We start from the raw sequence: 16291 nt of genomic DNA on the forward strand, positions 1-16291 counted from the left end.
TGTACATGTTTTTAATATATGCAAGACCCTTTTTTATTAGGGTTCATCACAGTTTTTGAATTTACTGTGTAAGCCTGTATAACCAGACAGCATCAAAACAGCAAATAAAAGAATAAATCTTGATCTGATTTTTGTAACTAGATTACTTTTGTTTAACATTAAATTCACAAGTAAACACTACAGTTTTGCAATTGGCAACATTTAAACAGCCAATGCTCTTTGAACACCTCGTTTTCTCATGAGCTCATGAGGGAACAGAGGGAACTGAGAAATATGTGTATTATTATTATTATTATTATTATTATTATTATTGTTGTTGTTGTTGTTGTTGTTGTTGATGTAGAAAACTCCCCATGAATTATTCTATAGCACTATGTACTTTTTATATTTGGACTTTTGGAATATCATACCGAGTATCAACTTCATAGGAACCTATACTGGCATGTTATTATTTGGGGCTGGTTGGTTCTTTATTATAGGCAGTTAAAGGTCAAAGTGATTCAGTTACAAATGGCCACAAATGCTATTATATACTGTATAGAGCATTTGAAATAAAAATGTCTGATGTCTACATTGCTGCAATGGTAGAGACAGGGTGGCTGGCCCCCTCTCTGTTGGCACAGCTACTGCCAACAGTGGTTCACTGCTCTAAGTCCCAAAATCCAGTGGGCAAAACATTAAGTATATGTTATATACATATACACATATTCTCAAATGTCAAAGAAATGTTAGAGGAACAGGAAATTAAACAAGTTCAGGTAGCAATATCTGTGCATTTGGTAGCTGATTATTATAATGAGGTTGCATAAATGAAACAGTTATTTAAATGTGATGGTCAGATGATTCTTGATTCTGAAAGCAAAAAGCAATATCATTCTTTAGGAGGTTTATCTGTATTTAATTTATAATAAGCCTCCGTTGTGTGTTTCTCTTTTAAAGACATAATACATGCATCTGTTCTTTTATGACTTGTTACAGTATATTTATTGCTATCAATTTAGCCATCTTTATCCCATTTCCTTGATTATTCCCCTCATATTCTGTGTAATGCATCCTTTTAAAATACATCATCACAACTGTATGAGACTGGCCCTAGCAGCACTACTTTAAGTGTGTTTTGTATTGGACTCAATCTTAACACAACCTTGACAAATTCTACATTGTCTAAAAGCTCTAAGTCTCCGGACTTTATCTGTGCAAAGCACTGTAGGATTCCCATATATCACTGTAACAGATATTGGCACAAAATTGGTTCAAACTTGTGGCTATGGCTCCAAAGTATTTTCAATATAAAAGAAAAGTGGGTGATTCTTTCATTGTCCAGTCCACCAAAAACATACTCATAATATTTGTAATATACAAGAGCATTTGTCACAGTCGGTGTTAAGTTCTATATAGTATCGTATATATGTACATATATGGTTTTTAATGTACTTTACTTGAGTAAATTTCCATTTTTACTTCAGGGACTTCAGGGGACATTCAGGGAAATATTGGTACTTTTTACTGCACTACATTTATTTGGCAGCTATAGTTACTGGTTGCTTTTATATTAAGATTTTACTTAAAGAAAAATATGACGAGCATATAAAATACACTACACTGTTAAAGTTTATACCAGTGGTCTCCAACCTTCTTTAGATTTAGTTTTATTGACAACTCTCCAATATATCTGCAAAAATAGTAGAACATATCGAAGCTGAAAAAAATTCACATCCCGCCACCCCACAATTTATTTATTTTCAGCCATAATTAATTTGAATCATTACCAATGACAGGGGAAGCAAACTGATAAAAAAAGGATCCATGTTGAATTTTAGTGAAATAAGGGTCAGCACCATAGCAGCAGCAAACTCTTGTTTGTTTATTTTCCTACAGAAATCGTATTAATTCATTCAACTTATTCCACCACTGGCTATAATCTATAACTTGACAACAAAGTCCCCAGACATAATGACGTCATGCTGTCTGGCTCGCGCGGAGGGGGTGGGGGGCGCGAGAGAGGAAGGAGAAAAAAAACCTCAACCATCATCAACACGCTGGCGGTGCGGGGTCACGAACTATGACCTTTAACAGAAGAAAACCAAAACAAATATTTTATAAAATAGCAGAGCGTCCTAAATCCGAGAACGTCGTTTCCTGGAGGTAAGTCTCAGTCCTGGGTTTAAAACCGTAGAAAGCTCTCGGAGATACTGGTTGATAAAAGAGCGCAGCTAATCTCCCGGCTAGCTTGTTAGCTAGCCGATGCGGAGCTCCTTTCCTGCCCGTCTCCGGCAACTCGGGATCCGGGCAAGGACGCTGGGCTCACTATGCCTACGCGGATATTCTTTACACACAGTTAAATCAATACTTAATACTATACTTAATACTTAACACCCATATCGGCTTAACCTGAACCAATCCCTGCATGCCAAGACGACAAATCCAGGGGGAGACACGGGCAGAGTCGGCTCTTGGTGCAGCCCTTGTTCGGTTTACTTGTATTAAGCTAACGTTAGCTGGAATAGCTAACATTGGAAAGATGTAGCTGCTGCAGATGAACTCGACCCTTTTACCTTTGCCATTCCGGGCACAGGAGTGGGTTGAAACAACTATGACTTTATTTACCAAAGCTGCATTTTTACATGTACTACTAGCACATTGACAGTCGTCCACTGTTCTGTCTGGAAAGAAATCTGCACTAATATATTATCATTAGGATTCGTCTTCAGTGTTACTGGCTGACTGCCAAATTCTCCATTTTGTTCTGTATTGTGATGCGTTTGGGGAAGGAGGTACTGATGGACATTGTGTTGCACCAATCAGTGAACATTATGAAAGAGCATGCTGCTCCCTTTGGTCAGTGAGCCCGTGGAGCACTGCAGGCACATCAATCTTTTCACTATTATAACCCCAGATCAACAAAGACAGTTAAAACTGGAAACTGAACGGAGATTATTGATGGAAGGAGTTAATGTTGTTATGGCTGAAAGAATTAGTTGATTAACCGATAAGTTGATCAACAGAAAAATAATTGGCAACTCTTTTGATAATCTATTAATCATTTAAGTCATTTTTAAGATGAAAAAACATAATGACAAATTTAAACATTCTGTTACTTAGTTGGATGCCCAAACTTTTGTACATGCCACAATTACAGTTTTTTATTTTTCTCCCCCTTTTTAACTTCATGAAATAAAAAGTAAAAGTGCATTGACATTTGAAGAAAGGCTTATCTTTTAATTTGTGTTACCTGTTAGGGTTTGTATTTACTTCTTTTACTTGTCTTCACTTCCTAAATCAACATGATATGTTATTTGCTCGTGGCTGGCATAGACAATACCTCTTTATAGTTTTTCTGCACTGATTTGATACACTTCTGTCAACTGTGTTCAAAGACTGCAAATGCTGTGAGGCTATGATCCATTCATCTGTGTTCACTTAAGTTTTAATGATGTGTGGTTCTTTTCACTCAGTTCTTTCTGTTTACAGTAATGTCAGTGTTGTTTCCAATGAATAGAAATCTTTTTCTGTGGTGTCATTAGCTCATTCTCTGTGTGTAAATATGCTGAGATACAAAAAGTTTGACTTTATAATTGGTATGAAATCACATATAAAAGAACACACCAGGTTGGTTACCTGCTGTTTGAAGAAAATGGAAGCCACAAGAGTAGAAAAGGCAGCTGTGATCTAGGATGTAGTGCATATGTTTGTTATGTTGCAGCCTCATGCCAAAAAAGGGAAAATTTCCCTCATCAATCCACACTCAGTACCCCATAATGACAAAGGAAAAACAGAATTGTAGAAAATTTGGGGAAAAAAAACCCTGAAGTATCACATTGGCATAAGTATCCAGACACTTTGCTATGACACTTGAAATTTAGCTCAGGTCCCTCCCATTTCTCTTGATCATCTTTAAATGTCCACTGAAGGTTCCCAAGAGCACAGTGACCACAGTGGGAGAAACTTACAGAGGCACAACCAATTCTAAGCATCATGTCTGGTCTCCTCCTCCTAGAATTGAGCCCAGACAGTTCAATATTGGTTTCATCAGACCAGAGAATCTTGTTTATCACAGTCTGAGAGTCCTCTAGGTGCTTTTTTGCAAACTGTCACTGAGGTGATGCTTCCGTCTGGCCTCTCTGCCATAAAGCCCAGACTGGTGGAGTGCTGCACTTTCAATTTTAATGTCATAATCCTTTATGATACAGCATTAATATTAATTTTCTAAAAATGTCCCAGTGTTGTCCTGCTCTTCTGTGACGGTTTGCACCTTTGTGCTTGTGGCATCTTTCCAAACAGACCTCACTAATGACCTTACATCATCATGACAACCAACCCGAATCTGCTGTCTCAGCAGAAAGTGGATTCTGAGCACGAGGCAGAGGTGGGTGTGCAGAGGAACAGTTTCATGATGTAAATTCTGGCAGTCTTAAGTTAAATCATATGAAGTTTTTTTTCTTTCTTTTTTTTTTAATTGAAAGAAACTGGTGCTATGCTCTTTGATTGTGTGGTAAGTAGGTGCTGCATTTATTTCTTGCCATAGACATACCTTCTCCAGACAGTTCCCTCTTGTATTTCTTTAAAAGTGTTTTATAATAACATCCCTATGTTTTACACACACACTCAAGTTAAATATATTTGTGTTCCGGACATACTGATTTATAATTTGTATGTGTATGTTTTAAAAAAAATTGTAGGTGTCATCCTCTCCGTCAGACTCGGTGATGAGTGAGTCTCCACAGCGCTTTCAGGTCATCTCCACTGAGCCTGCCACAACACCACAGCGAATACAGGTAACCGCAGCTGGCTTCAGAGAATGTGACACTGCTCCTGCCTGTTGATGTTGTCCTCTTTCGGTGCATTAACGGCAGCAATGAACACGTTGATGTTACGACATGTGACTAAGCTCTCCCATCTTCAATGTCACTCTGTTCCCTTTTTTTTCCCTTTAACCCCATTGGTGTATGTTTATTTCCACCTCCCTCTCTCTGTGTCTTCCTCTTCCATCTTTGATCACCTTCAGATTGTAACTGACCAGCAGACAGGTCAGAAGATCCAGATAGTAACAGCGATGAACCCGTCCAGTGCTCCCAAGCAGCAGTTCATTCTCACTACGGCTGACAGCTCAGGGGCGGGCAAGGTTATCCTGGCCTCACCAGACAGCCACAACACTAAGCAGCTCATCTTCACTGCTGCTGACAGCCTGATGCCAGGAAGGATACAGGTACAGTGTTACCCACAATATCACCTCTGGTATATAGTGTGATGGTGCCATTGGCAATATCTTGGTCTTGATATTTGTTACTATTTTCAGACATTGTTATAACATTGCTTTTCAGATTGTCACAGATCCAGTGTCAATGGAACGGTTGTTAGGGCAGTCTGGGGACTTGAGCCGATCGCAGCCAGTGGAGTACTGTGTGGTGTGTGGAGACAAGGCTTCAGGTACTGAAGCTTACTTTACATGCAGATGTGATATTTTGTATGTAACTTCAGTGATGCATCCTGATGTCAAATCAGATAGTATGTTTAGCTTCACAATGTCAGCAATCTCACCCATACACATACAGTGACTCAGACACTCTGACTAGTCTTCTCTGTGTTCAGGGCGTCACTATGGAGCAGTCAGTTGTGAGGGATGTAAGGGCTTCTTCAAGAGGAGCGTGCGGAAGAACCTTACCTACAGCTGCCGCAGCAAACAGGACTGCGTCATCAACAAACACCACCGCAATCGCTGCCAGTTCTGCCGGTTGAGGAAATGCCTTAAGATGGGGATGAAGACTGAGTGTGAGTTTGCATCTCAATCTGCAATACATGGAGATAAAAAATACGCTTCCACTCAGAGACAAGTTATTAAAGAGTGTGTAACTTTATGTACAAAGGTCTTTTTTTTCTTTTTTTTCTTGCCTGTCAGACAGTAATGTTGGTTATAACTTTTTATTTATTTTTTTTCAATACATTTGCTGGCTGTCGAGATGTTGTTGATTGTGCATGCCGGAGGCTTTAGATCAGTACCATCAGATCTGTAACAACACTCACTACTGCTAGCTACAGTAGCAAGGAACTGAAATTAATTCATTATTATTATTATTATTATTATTATTGTTATTATTATTATTATTATTATTATTATTATTATTATTATATTTTATGGTTAATACATCCATCCATTTTCTGCCACAAAAAGGTCATGTTAATTGATTATTACTGAGTTATTGTTGTATACAACTGTGAAGTACTTAATAAAATGTGATATAAATTCATATTTATTAAATGATTTTAGACATTTAATTTCTCAATTGGTTTTCTCGCATTATTTGACCAGTATGATCATGGAAAAGGCATTAAATTGCGTTCTGCGCGATCTTGAAAAGTCTTCTGCAGTATTCGCCTAATTTACTGATTATGCATTTGGAGGGAATAGAGAAGAGAGGCGATCTTTTAATCAAATAATGTAGGTTCAAGTACCTTGGTCAATTGCACTTCCTTCACAATTTGAGGAGTTCTAAATCATTAAACCAAAAGGACCTTGTGTGAGCAACAACACTGATTGTCCTTCAGCAAGACACTGAATTTCTACTAGTATCTGCCATTTCCCTTTGGGATTAATAAAGGAATCAATCTATCTGTCTGTCTATGCTAATCTGTGTTGTGAGGAATCGATTTAAAAAAAACAAAAACAACAACAAACAAACAAAAAAATAATATTCCTCTGGGATCACTTTTATTGTTATAACTGTCCATTTCTAACCATTGGAAAAGGGTAATTTGGGTTTGTCTGTTACTGTTTTTTTTCCTCAGCTGTCCAGAGTGAGAGGAAACCCATTGATATAGTGCCCAGAGAGAAGCACGCCAACTGTGCTGCCTCTACCCAAAAGATCTACATTCGCAAGGACCTAAACAGTCCGCTCATCGCCACACCGACCTTCATCTCTGATACAGAGACAGATGGCTCCAGGTTAGTGGGAATCAGGACTACACACAAACCTCAGGCCTTGGCCTATGTTTTGTTCTATTTCTCAGCTGTTGGGTGTTTTTTAAACTGGATTTTGTTAATGCTCTGTGCCATGTGCAGATCCAGCCTGCTGGACCAGGGGATGCTGGTCAACATCCAACAGCCGGTCATCCAAAGTGATGGAACTTTGCTGCTTGCCACCGACCCAAAGGTACAGATGTGTCTGCAGATACAGTAAATAGAACATCTGTCTGCTCTGCCTTATACTTACTTACTTACCATACTTATACCATAAGTATATACATGATTTTTCTGATAACTGATTTACAGTAGATTCTGTCTTTATTTAGGCCTTCAGTGTGTTTTTAAGAGGCATTTGCCATTCATGTTACATGCCACTAATTTTTGAATATTTTGTCTAGAATGGATGGAATGGCAAGTGATCTTGGCCCACAAGATGAAAACAATCTGCACTGTGTCTTTTGTCTTCAGATGGAGTCTGGACAGGGGGACCTGGGGACACTAGCCAATGTGGTAACATCACTGGCCAACCTGAGTGACTCAATAAAAGAAAATCTAAACAATGGTGACACCTCAGACAACCAACATGAGGAGCAATCCGCCAGCGAGATAACACGGTTAGTCAGCAGTGCACAGAGAGGAGGAGAGTTTGTTTGTTAGAGGTATCAGCAAAGTTTCATGACTCACTTTAACAGGCCCTCTGTGAATTATTATTATTAATTAATTATTTTCCTGTCTGACTTGGCATCACGTGTCAAGTCAGTGGCCTCTATAGAAGCAGATTATTTTGAAAGGGAATGTTTTGCTCTGGGAAAAGTTGAAAAAAATGACAGGTACAACAAGGACTTCACAGTGGTTGTCTTCTTTCTTGTCTTTTCAAGTGTAATGTATTGTGTATAAATTTGTCAAAAGTTAAAGTTCATGATGTATCATTTCACCCATTTAAGCCAGGAGGCCACAGTTAACCAGCTCAAACTGGCATTCAGATACTGTAAAAATGAGTAACCCTTTAAATATGTAAGACATTTACTCTTCTTTTTGATATTTAATGCAGGTCATTTGCATTATGTTTTGGATTGTAATATCTGCAGTGATTTCATCACTGATATTATCCTATTCTAAGCATTTTAAATAGCACTTCATAGATTATTTTGTATTTTCAATTTAATCTTTTTTTTTTTCATTTTATTTACGTGATATAATTTTGTTATGCTTAGTTAAAGCTTCATTGTTCATTTACACAGCAAAACCTTCCCAAAACCACTGTAAATGACCACAAAACAAGAAGGTGCTGAGTGACTGAAAGATTAAATAATATATTTGATGCAAACGGTTAGGGGATGTTTGGATCTTTTTTTTTTTTTTTTTTTATCACTCAGGTAGAAGGAAATGTATATTTGTTTTGTGTGTTGTGTGCAGTGCCTTTGACACCCTGGCCAAAGTCTTCAACCCACCTGAAGAAGGGGTCGGACAGAGTCTGGCAGATAAGTCGCAGTGCGTTGGTGGAACAACAATCCAGCTGATTGGTCGAGACCAGGAGACCCCCATTATTGAGGTGGAGGGGCCGCTGCTCACTGACAGCCATGTTGGCTTTAAGGTGGGTGGAGTCCACTCATAAAGTTAATGGCCACAACAACACACTTGTTGAACATCGCAGAAGAATTCAAGGCAAGGCAGAAGTCTTTGTTAAACACAGATATGCATGTGTACATATTAGCAGAGTAGGGTGGTAGTAGAGATACAGACAGGAAATGTGGGGAGAGAGAGGGTTATGGCTTGCAGCGAGGGTTCTCCGGTCAGGAGTCAACTTGTGAACATTGCAGTTACATGGTTTGCTGTTTGATCACTGGGGCATCCTTTTTCTGTGTCCCCCTGTCTTTCCCCTAGCTCACCATGCCCAACCCCATGCCAGAGTATCTGAATGTGCATTACATCTGTGAGTCGGCTTCCAGGCTTCTCTTTCTCTCCATGCACTGGGCGCGCTCCATCCCCGCCTTCTCAGCTCTCGGGTAAGAATGTATTTGACACATGAAGACGTAAAGTACACTGCAAGCTCCCATCTATTGACTGTATATAATATTGTGAAGTCCAAAGGCACGCTATCTACGCACTTGCACCCATCGTTCTTCCTTTGTTTGTCTTTTTCAGTCAGGAGGCAAACACCAGTCTGGTGCGAGCCTGCTGGAATGAGCTGTTCACTCTGGGTCTCGCTCAGTGCGCTCATGTGATGAACCTGTCGACCATCCTCACTGCCATCATTAATCACCTTCAGAGCAGCATCCAGGATGGTATGGACCACAGACCTCGTCATCACTTCACAGTAGGACGCACACATATAAACAAGAGAGAAGATCTGTGATGTTTAAATTTGTTACTATAACAAATTAGACCTAGAGTAGTGGCATTGCCACTGTTGTTGATTAGATGAAACTTTGAGATATTAAGTTTTACCACCCTGTTGTTACATTTCCAATATTACACTTTTTTACACATTTTTAAATTTGTCCTTGTGTCATATATCAGCAGTTAATTGGAGAATTTATGCATCTACCAACTACTGACTTGGCTTAATTGAAGCAACTATATGCCAACAACCAGCCAAAATGTGTCTTAAACTGTTAGGAGGAATTGCAACTTTTGATGGCGATGACATATTTTTCTTGTTTCTCATAAGACTATCCTGGTGAGACAGAACAACTACATAAAAAAATGACAAATGTTACATCAAACTCTGCATTTTCTTCTGTCTTAGACAAACTTTCGGGGGAGAGGGTGAAGCAGGTGATGGAGCATATCTGGAAGTTCCAGGAGTTCTGCAACAGCATGACGAGGTTGGAGACCGACAGCTATGAATATGCTTACCTGAAGGCTATAGTGTTGTTCAGCCCTGGTGAGTCTGCTAAGAGGACTGTCCGATTTTTCCTAATGATGAACGATGTAGCTGTTATCAGTTGAATGAAAAGAATACCACGGAAGAGTGAATGAAATTTGAATAAGTGACTTGCATTTTGTTAAATGATAGTGGTGTGTTTGACTCATCAGATCACCCGGGTGTGGACAGCAGTGGGCAGATTGAGAAGTTCCAGGAGAAAGCTCTGATGGAGCTGCAGGACTATGTGCAGAAAACCTATCCAGATGACACGTACAGGTACATTCATACTTCCAATCTAACCAGTCAACACAACGTCCTCACCCCATTTCAAGGCAGCAGTACCATGAATTACATGTGATCTGGTTGTAATGTTGTATGTTTACTCTTTGCGGTTTGCCACTTTGATCAACGGTATGTCGCATGCTGTTGTTGTTGACCTGTACATACAACTCCCCATCATCTTATTCTGTATATTGGTAACGGTATACAATACATGTTATATCACTGCTGTGCCACGGACATATAACATTTCTTGTATTAAATAAATTAATAAATAAAAATGATATTAAGTCAAGTAAATTTTTATTTATAGAAAATGAGGGAGGATGTTGAAATAGATAGGACCTGAGCCTCAGACCTCTCCACCATGAAGACATAATGCCGATTGGCATATAGTTATCTTTAATGGTCAAACAGTCCAGAGCTTTGTTTGCTTTGCTGGCTGTTAGCCTTTGTAGCTATGATTAGTGCCACTAGCTACCAGACAGGAATAGTATTCATCACATCAGTGACAGTTATCTAGCACGCAGCAGTGACATACCACAGTCAGCAGCAGCATATGCTAGTAAGAATTATCTATGCAAAGTGGTAACTGCCAGTAGTACACCAGTGACAGACGATTTTCATATGTTTTTAGGTCTGGGGGATTTAACCATCACAAAGCCTTAAGTCTGCACCAGCCACTAACAGGTGGTGCACAGAGACAGTTTGAGTTTGTTTATGTTGACAAATAAATGCAGAAATAAAATAAACCACAATTCTTCATTTGGGTTGTCATACATTTTCACATCCTTGCTTTTCACTTGTGTTGGTGTCATTTCAATCTCAGCATTATTCAAGTGTAGAGCATTGAGGTGTTTGGCTAACGGACATAAATTACTTTTGAAGATTGTGATGCACACTGAGGAAAAAGACGAGCTTATAAGAACATTTCTTTGAAAAAAAAAAAACAAACAAGGAGGTAAACACAAAATATCAGTATGACTGGAACTGTTGTGTGTTTCCTCAGGCTGACCCGTATCCTGACTCGTCTCCCTGCCCTGCGGCTCATGAACTCGAGCATCACAGAGGAGCTCTTCTTCACTGGCTTAATAGGTAACGTTTCTATTGACAGTATCATTCCCTACATCCTCAAGATGGAGACAGCTGAGTATAACAGCCAGGACTCTGACCCAACCGAATGATATCCTATCAATCCAGAACCCAGAACTGTCGATTTAAAGATGGTACTCTTTGTCACTCAAAGGGTTTATTGTTGAACCCCAATCCAAAATTCTGCAGCAGCCCCTTGTTTTCTAACGATGCATGGTGCAAAATCATTCAGGAATCCTTGGTAGATTAAGATTATCTGGCATTGGAGAGCCAGGGTGACACTTGGACTGTCCTCTGGAGCTGATGCAGTGTGGTAATCTTGAGTGTCTGGCCTAAACTCAGCCACTATGAATTAAATGAAAAAGGAATTATCTGCAGCTGCAACTATGCTCGTCTCCTTTAATGTCTTTATAGCACTTCAAGCAAGTGAATTTAAACCTCTGGTCTTAGCCTTTCAAATTGTTGCAGTCTTATCTAAGCCTTACCATGGCCTCATGATGATTACATACATAATCTGCAGATATCAGATGAGATACTGTATATAATAAACACAGCCCAGAGTCTAAAAATTGAAATTTTATATGTGGAATTGGAATTTCATGTATTTAAAAATTTTAATCTTAAGACTAAAGTAAATCTGAGTATTTACTGTAAAAATGTACTTTGAAGCTGTTAAGTATTTATTTATGTTGGCTTTTGTGAACATTGGCTCAGTATAATCTTATATGGTCAATGACTGTGCTGTTAAATTGAGAATTCAGGCTTTAACAAAGACTAAGTATGACTTAATTGTAATTTTCTTTTTTTTTTTTTTTTTTTTTCAATTTTGTAAGTGACACAATTAAAATGAATAAACAGGCCTTTACTCTAATTAATTAAATCTAAATAATAGCTGGAAAATGCACTTCAATCAGGTACCTGAGCTAACTCAAACCTCAATCCTTTATTTGCAAAGTATTCATATGCACTGGCTGTCACACCGTTGAGCTCAATACAATGTGACCAATGTCTGCTTTTATTCTGTCTTTCAGTTTTAATTTACATTCACTTTATATTCACAAAATCACATAAGACAAATTAGCCAACTAAATTGACCACATGTCCTTTTTATTTCTTTTTTTTTTTTTAAATTATACTGAATGACATGTCAGAGTTTAGGTTTATGTTTAGGTACACAGTATTTTTGGGGTATCATGAATATGTTGCTATTATAAACCGTGCAATCACCTCATCACTTTTCTCTTTATGACAATCAATTATATGTTTTTCCCTCTGTCGCATCAGTGTCACAACTGTTCTTCTCAGTCTGCATCTTGTATGTGTATTTATCAGTGGCGCTTATTTCTTTTCAAGAATTAGATTATCTTAAAGATTTTGGGTTCAGAAATGTTACTTATGTGTAGCTATGCTGCTGTTTTTGTACTTGTGTTTTGCATTTGTATTCTGCTAAAGTGCACATCAATCAGCTTTTGTGGCGTTCCACTACATTCATGCTGACTAAAACTTTTTGTTTTGTATGTTTTCTAAAAACTTAAATTTGTTGTGAACAAATTTGCTTGTTGCATACTAAGTGTACTTAAAGTACTTTTGGGCAGGTTTCCCTGAAAAAAAAAAAAGAGAGATCTTCTGGAAAGCCAGTCTCTAGTGTATCCGTGTCTTGAAGACCATATGGAGATATGCATTGGCTTACCCACTTGTATAATGGTTCAGAATAAGCATCCACAGCAACATGAATGATAATGGGGATGTAAAGAAGTCAACAGTTATTATGTCTTGTGAAATTAATGTCAGTTGTAAGAATTGGGTTTAAAACCCATACAGACTGTTTGTTTGTTACGGCACTGGTGTAAAATGACCTTTGTACATGTAATTTCATTAAAATGAGTGCATGTTGTTTTTAAGCGGGGTTTTATAATCTTGTCGCTGTCTGCCCTATTAAGGAGCGTTGTTATAATTTTTTTCTTTTTTCTTCTTTTTATAGTGCATTGCCATGCATGAAGAAGTTGCTTAAGTGCATTTTATTAAATGCTGTATGAAAAATGTTGATTTAAATGTTGTGGCTTTAAAACATCCACCATGAGCAGCTCCCACATTAGAAGATATTAGAGCAGATTGTTTTTTTTTGTTTTTTTTCAGCTTTGAGGATTGAGTATTCCATGGTAAAAATTTTATACAATGTAAATATTTTCTGCTCATGTAAAATGTATTTCTTCAAACATTGAAATTGAGAAATTTAAACATTCATGTTTTGCTCAAGTTTTATCACAACCCTACATTTCTACCTCACTCCAATGAAGATATAAAACAAATGTATTAACGACTGAGCTCCTGTATCAGCATTCCAGTCTCTGGGGCCGGCTTTTCTGAAGCCACACAGTATAAAAGAAATAAACAATTATTCATGAAATATGACAAAAATTGAGTCTGTTCTGTTCTGAGAGTGAGAGGAGTTTATCTATCAGAAAATCATCTAATTGTACAATTTGTTTTTTATAATTCATTTGCACCCATTAATTATTTTATTTTCTCATTTGTCTATTTTCTTGTCTCCTTGTCTGTAAGCTCTTGTTTTTGTTGTTTTTATTTAAATTCACAAAATCAATGTACAAGACAAGATAGTGAATGACTTTACAGAAAAGAATAACATTCAATAAACGATTGAATAAGCTCTTGTTCTAGTGATGAAGGTGAATGAAGTGCAGCGTCGTTAAAAACTACAACTACCAGACCGCTCTTCAGTCTCCCGGATGACAACCACTTGGGACGTCATCAAAAACGCGTCTGTCTGTGCTTGTGCGACTCGCTGCGGGAGGCAGGTTTCAAATGGTATCTTGTAAACATTAAAAGAGTTTGTTAAAAATGCCTATGAAAGGAAGGTTCCCGATCAGGAGGACCCTGGACTACCTGCAGAAGGGCGACATCATCTTTAAAAACCGAGTCAAGATCATGACGGTGAATTACAACACACATGGAGAGCTGAGCGACGGAGCAAGGTCAGAGCTAACAGCTAGCCGTGTAATTACCACCTTTGCAGCACACAGACATTTACAGATAAGCCATTTTTAAAATTTGAATGCACTGTATCTCTTTTATATTCATTAACTTAAATTAGGGAAAAGTCAACTGTAATTGTGGCATGTGCGAAGGTTTGTTCACTCTACTACTCCATACCAGCTCATTAGGTCTGAACTGAACTGGGACCAGCACATAATTATCAGTACAGTCCTATAAATGTGTCAGAACTTGAAGTTTAGAGTAGTCTATAGAAAGACTCCCAGCTGGCATCAAAAGTTTGCTGGCTGTGGTATATTTTGCACATGCCACAATTACTATTTTATTTTTATTCCTATTTTTAAGTTTGTGAAACGAAAATGTATCAATGCATTAAATGAGCAATTATTGGTTTTTATTCTTTTGTTGGCGGAATAAAATAACTTTAGAAAACTGTCACCTAAGTCAGTGCAGCCTTTAAGCCCATGGCTGCTACAGTATAAGTGGCAGGGATGTATATTTAAACTAAGTATGTAACTAATAATGAAAAAAAAAAAAAAAACTCATAATGCTGGAGGTGGGTAAATTGAACATTCATTGTCTGAACCATTCAGGATCATGAAGAAATTTGAAAAACTTTTTGTTACAATTTGCTTCTCAAAAGTGTAGCAATTAAAGAAAGCACCTGTTATGTGAAGCTGATGCCAAATTTCTCTCCCTTTGTTTTGCAGAAAGTTTGTGTTCTTCAATATTCCTCAGATTCAGTACAAAAACCCGTGGGTCCAAGTAATGATGTTCAAAAATATGACACCATCACCATTCTTGAAGTTCTACCTGGGTGCGTAGATGGCACTGTTGTTTAACCTGTATCATAAAATAATGACTATCATAATAATAATAATTATTATTACCACTATTATAACTGTAATTTTATAAATATTGTCTCTTGTCTCTCCTGCAGATGATGGGGAGCAGGTACTGGTGGATGTAGAAGGGAAGGACTACAAACAAATTTCACAACACGTTAAGAAGATTTTGGGAAAATCAGAGTAAGATATTGAGTTATTTTTATTTTATTTTATTTAAGTGTGGACCATGTTTCATGACACCTACATGACTATATGCCTGTGATTAGCGCTCTTGGTGGATGCAACTTCATTTTACATTTTACTAAAGCAAATGACTTCAAAAAATCATATAATTTAATGTAATTCAGCCTTGAAGACCAGATAAAAATATAAAATGTGTGCATATATATATATATATTATTTATTCCAGCAAAACCAGGACTGTGAGGCTGGAGCAGCTAAATGGAATTCAGCCTTTTTTTTTTTTTTTTATTTACACCTGTGCCTTTCCTACTGTGACATCTCAAAAATGTCTGCTGTGAAAAAGGCTTGTTCCTATAATGACTAGACGATCTGTTTGTGTATTTATTTTACTCTCTGTGCTCACAGACAAGTGTTACAAGCTGAATCCCGCGCCAAGATGCAGGCATCCAACCCCGCCAACTTTGGACCAAAGAAGTATTGTCTAAGGGAGTGTATCTGTGAGGTGGATGGCCAGGTGCCGTGTCCTGGCACCACACCACTGCCCAAGGAGATGACAGGCAAATATCGAACCCAGATGGCAGCATCACAGGAGTAAGAGGCTGAGAAGGAGAGCAGACTATTGTTGATTTACTGGACAATATTATTATATTATTGTTGCGTTTGATTTTGTACAGTTACATAAAAGGACTAACACATTGCATATTTTGTTGTAAATATGCACAAGTGAATGGGTCCCATTATTCTGTGTGAATTGGAGATTGTCAGTGCCTGGACTGACACCCGCCACTCCACCATAAATCCAGTACAAACACTTGTCAGTGTTGGGGGTGTTGATACTTCGTGCCAGGTTTGGACATCTTAACCTCACACCCTCTGTTTGTACATGATGTGACCCGGTTAAAGATTCCTGTCATCCAGGTGTGAGCTGAAAATTACAATGTAAACATTCAAATAAAACCTAAATTTGCCTGTGTGGCTGAAGTAAGCAGTAACTTTTTATGTAAAAAATAATTAATCAAAAAAAGTAATAATAACCACAATATTTTC

General features: G+C 37.9%; 2 protein-coding genes across 4 annotated transcripts; both read left to right on the forward strand.

Annotated features, from left to right (window-relative positions):
- Positions 1 to 1791: 1791 nt before the first annotated feature.
- Positions 1792 to 13851, forward strand: nr2c2 (nuclear receptor subfamily 2, group C, member 2). Of its 3 annotated transcripts, XM_056385841.1 has the most exons (16): positions 1797 to 2145; positions 4282 to 4366; positions 4464 to 4492; positions 4680 to 4775; positions 5006 to 5206; positions 5322 to 5427; positions 5590 to 5769; positions 6784 to 6940; positions 7058 to 7148; positions 7430 to 7575; positions 8378 to 8555; positions 8846 to 8967; positions 9107 to 9246; positions 9711 to 9848; positions 10001 to 10106; positions 11119 to 13851. In XM_056385841.1, the coding sequence occupies exons 3-16, from the start codon at positions 4475 to 4477 to the stop codon at positions 11291 to 11293; spliced, it is 1854 nt and encodes a 617-aa protein (XP_056241816.1). In that variant the 5' UTR covers positions 1797 to 2145; positions 4282 to 4366; positions 4464 to 4474; the 3' UTR covers positions 11294 to 13851. The 3 variants fall into 3 exon arrangements, 2 of the variants coding, with proteins under 2 accessions (XP_056241816.1, XP_056241815.1); XM_056385840.1 differs by lacking the exon at positions 4464 to 4492 and having other exon boundaries at positions 1800 to 2145; XR_008828730.1 differs by lacking the exons at positions 4464 to 4492; positions 11119 to 13851 and having other exon boundaries at positions 1792 to 2145; positions 9107 to 9278.
- A 127-nt stretch (positions 13852 to 13978) lies between these two features.
- On the forward strand, positions 13979 to 16217 carry mrps25 (mitochondrial ribosomal protein S25). Its single transcript, XM_056384917.1, has 4 exons — positions 13979 to 14194; positions 14924 to 15030; positions 15154 to 15241; positions 15650 to 16217. The coding sequence occupies exons 1-4, from the start codon at positions 14061 to 14063 to the stop codon at positions 15837 to 15839; spliced, it is 519 nt and encodes a 172-aa protein (XP_056240892.1). The 5' UTR covers positions 13979 to 14060; the 3' UTR covers positions 15840 to 16217.
- The last annotated feature ends 74 nt before the right edge of the window (positions 16218 to 16291 follow it).

The sequence above is a fragment of the Seriola aureovittata genome, chromosome 9 (assembly GCF_021018895.1).
Source record: "Seriola aureovittata isolate HTS-2021-v1 ecotype China chromosome 9, ASM2101889v1, whole genome shotgun sequence".
Lineage (NCBI taxonomy): Eukaryota > Metazoa > Chordata > Actinopteri > Carangiformes > Carangidae > Seriola > Seriola aureovittata.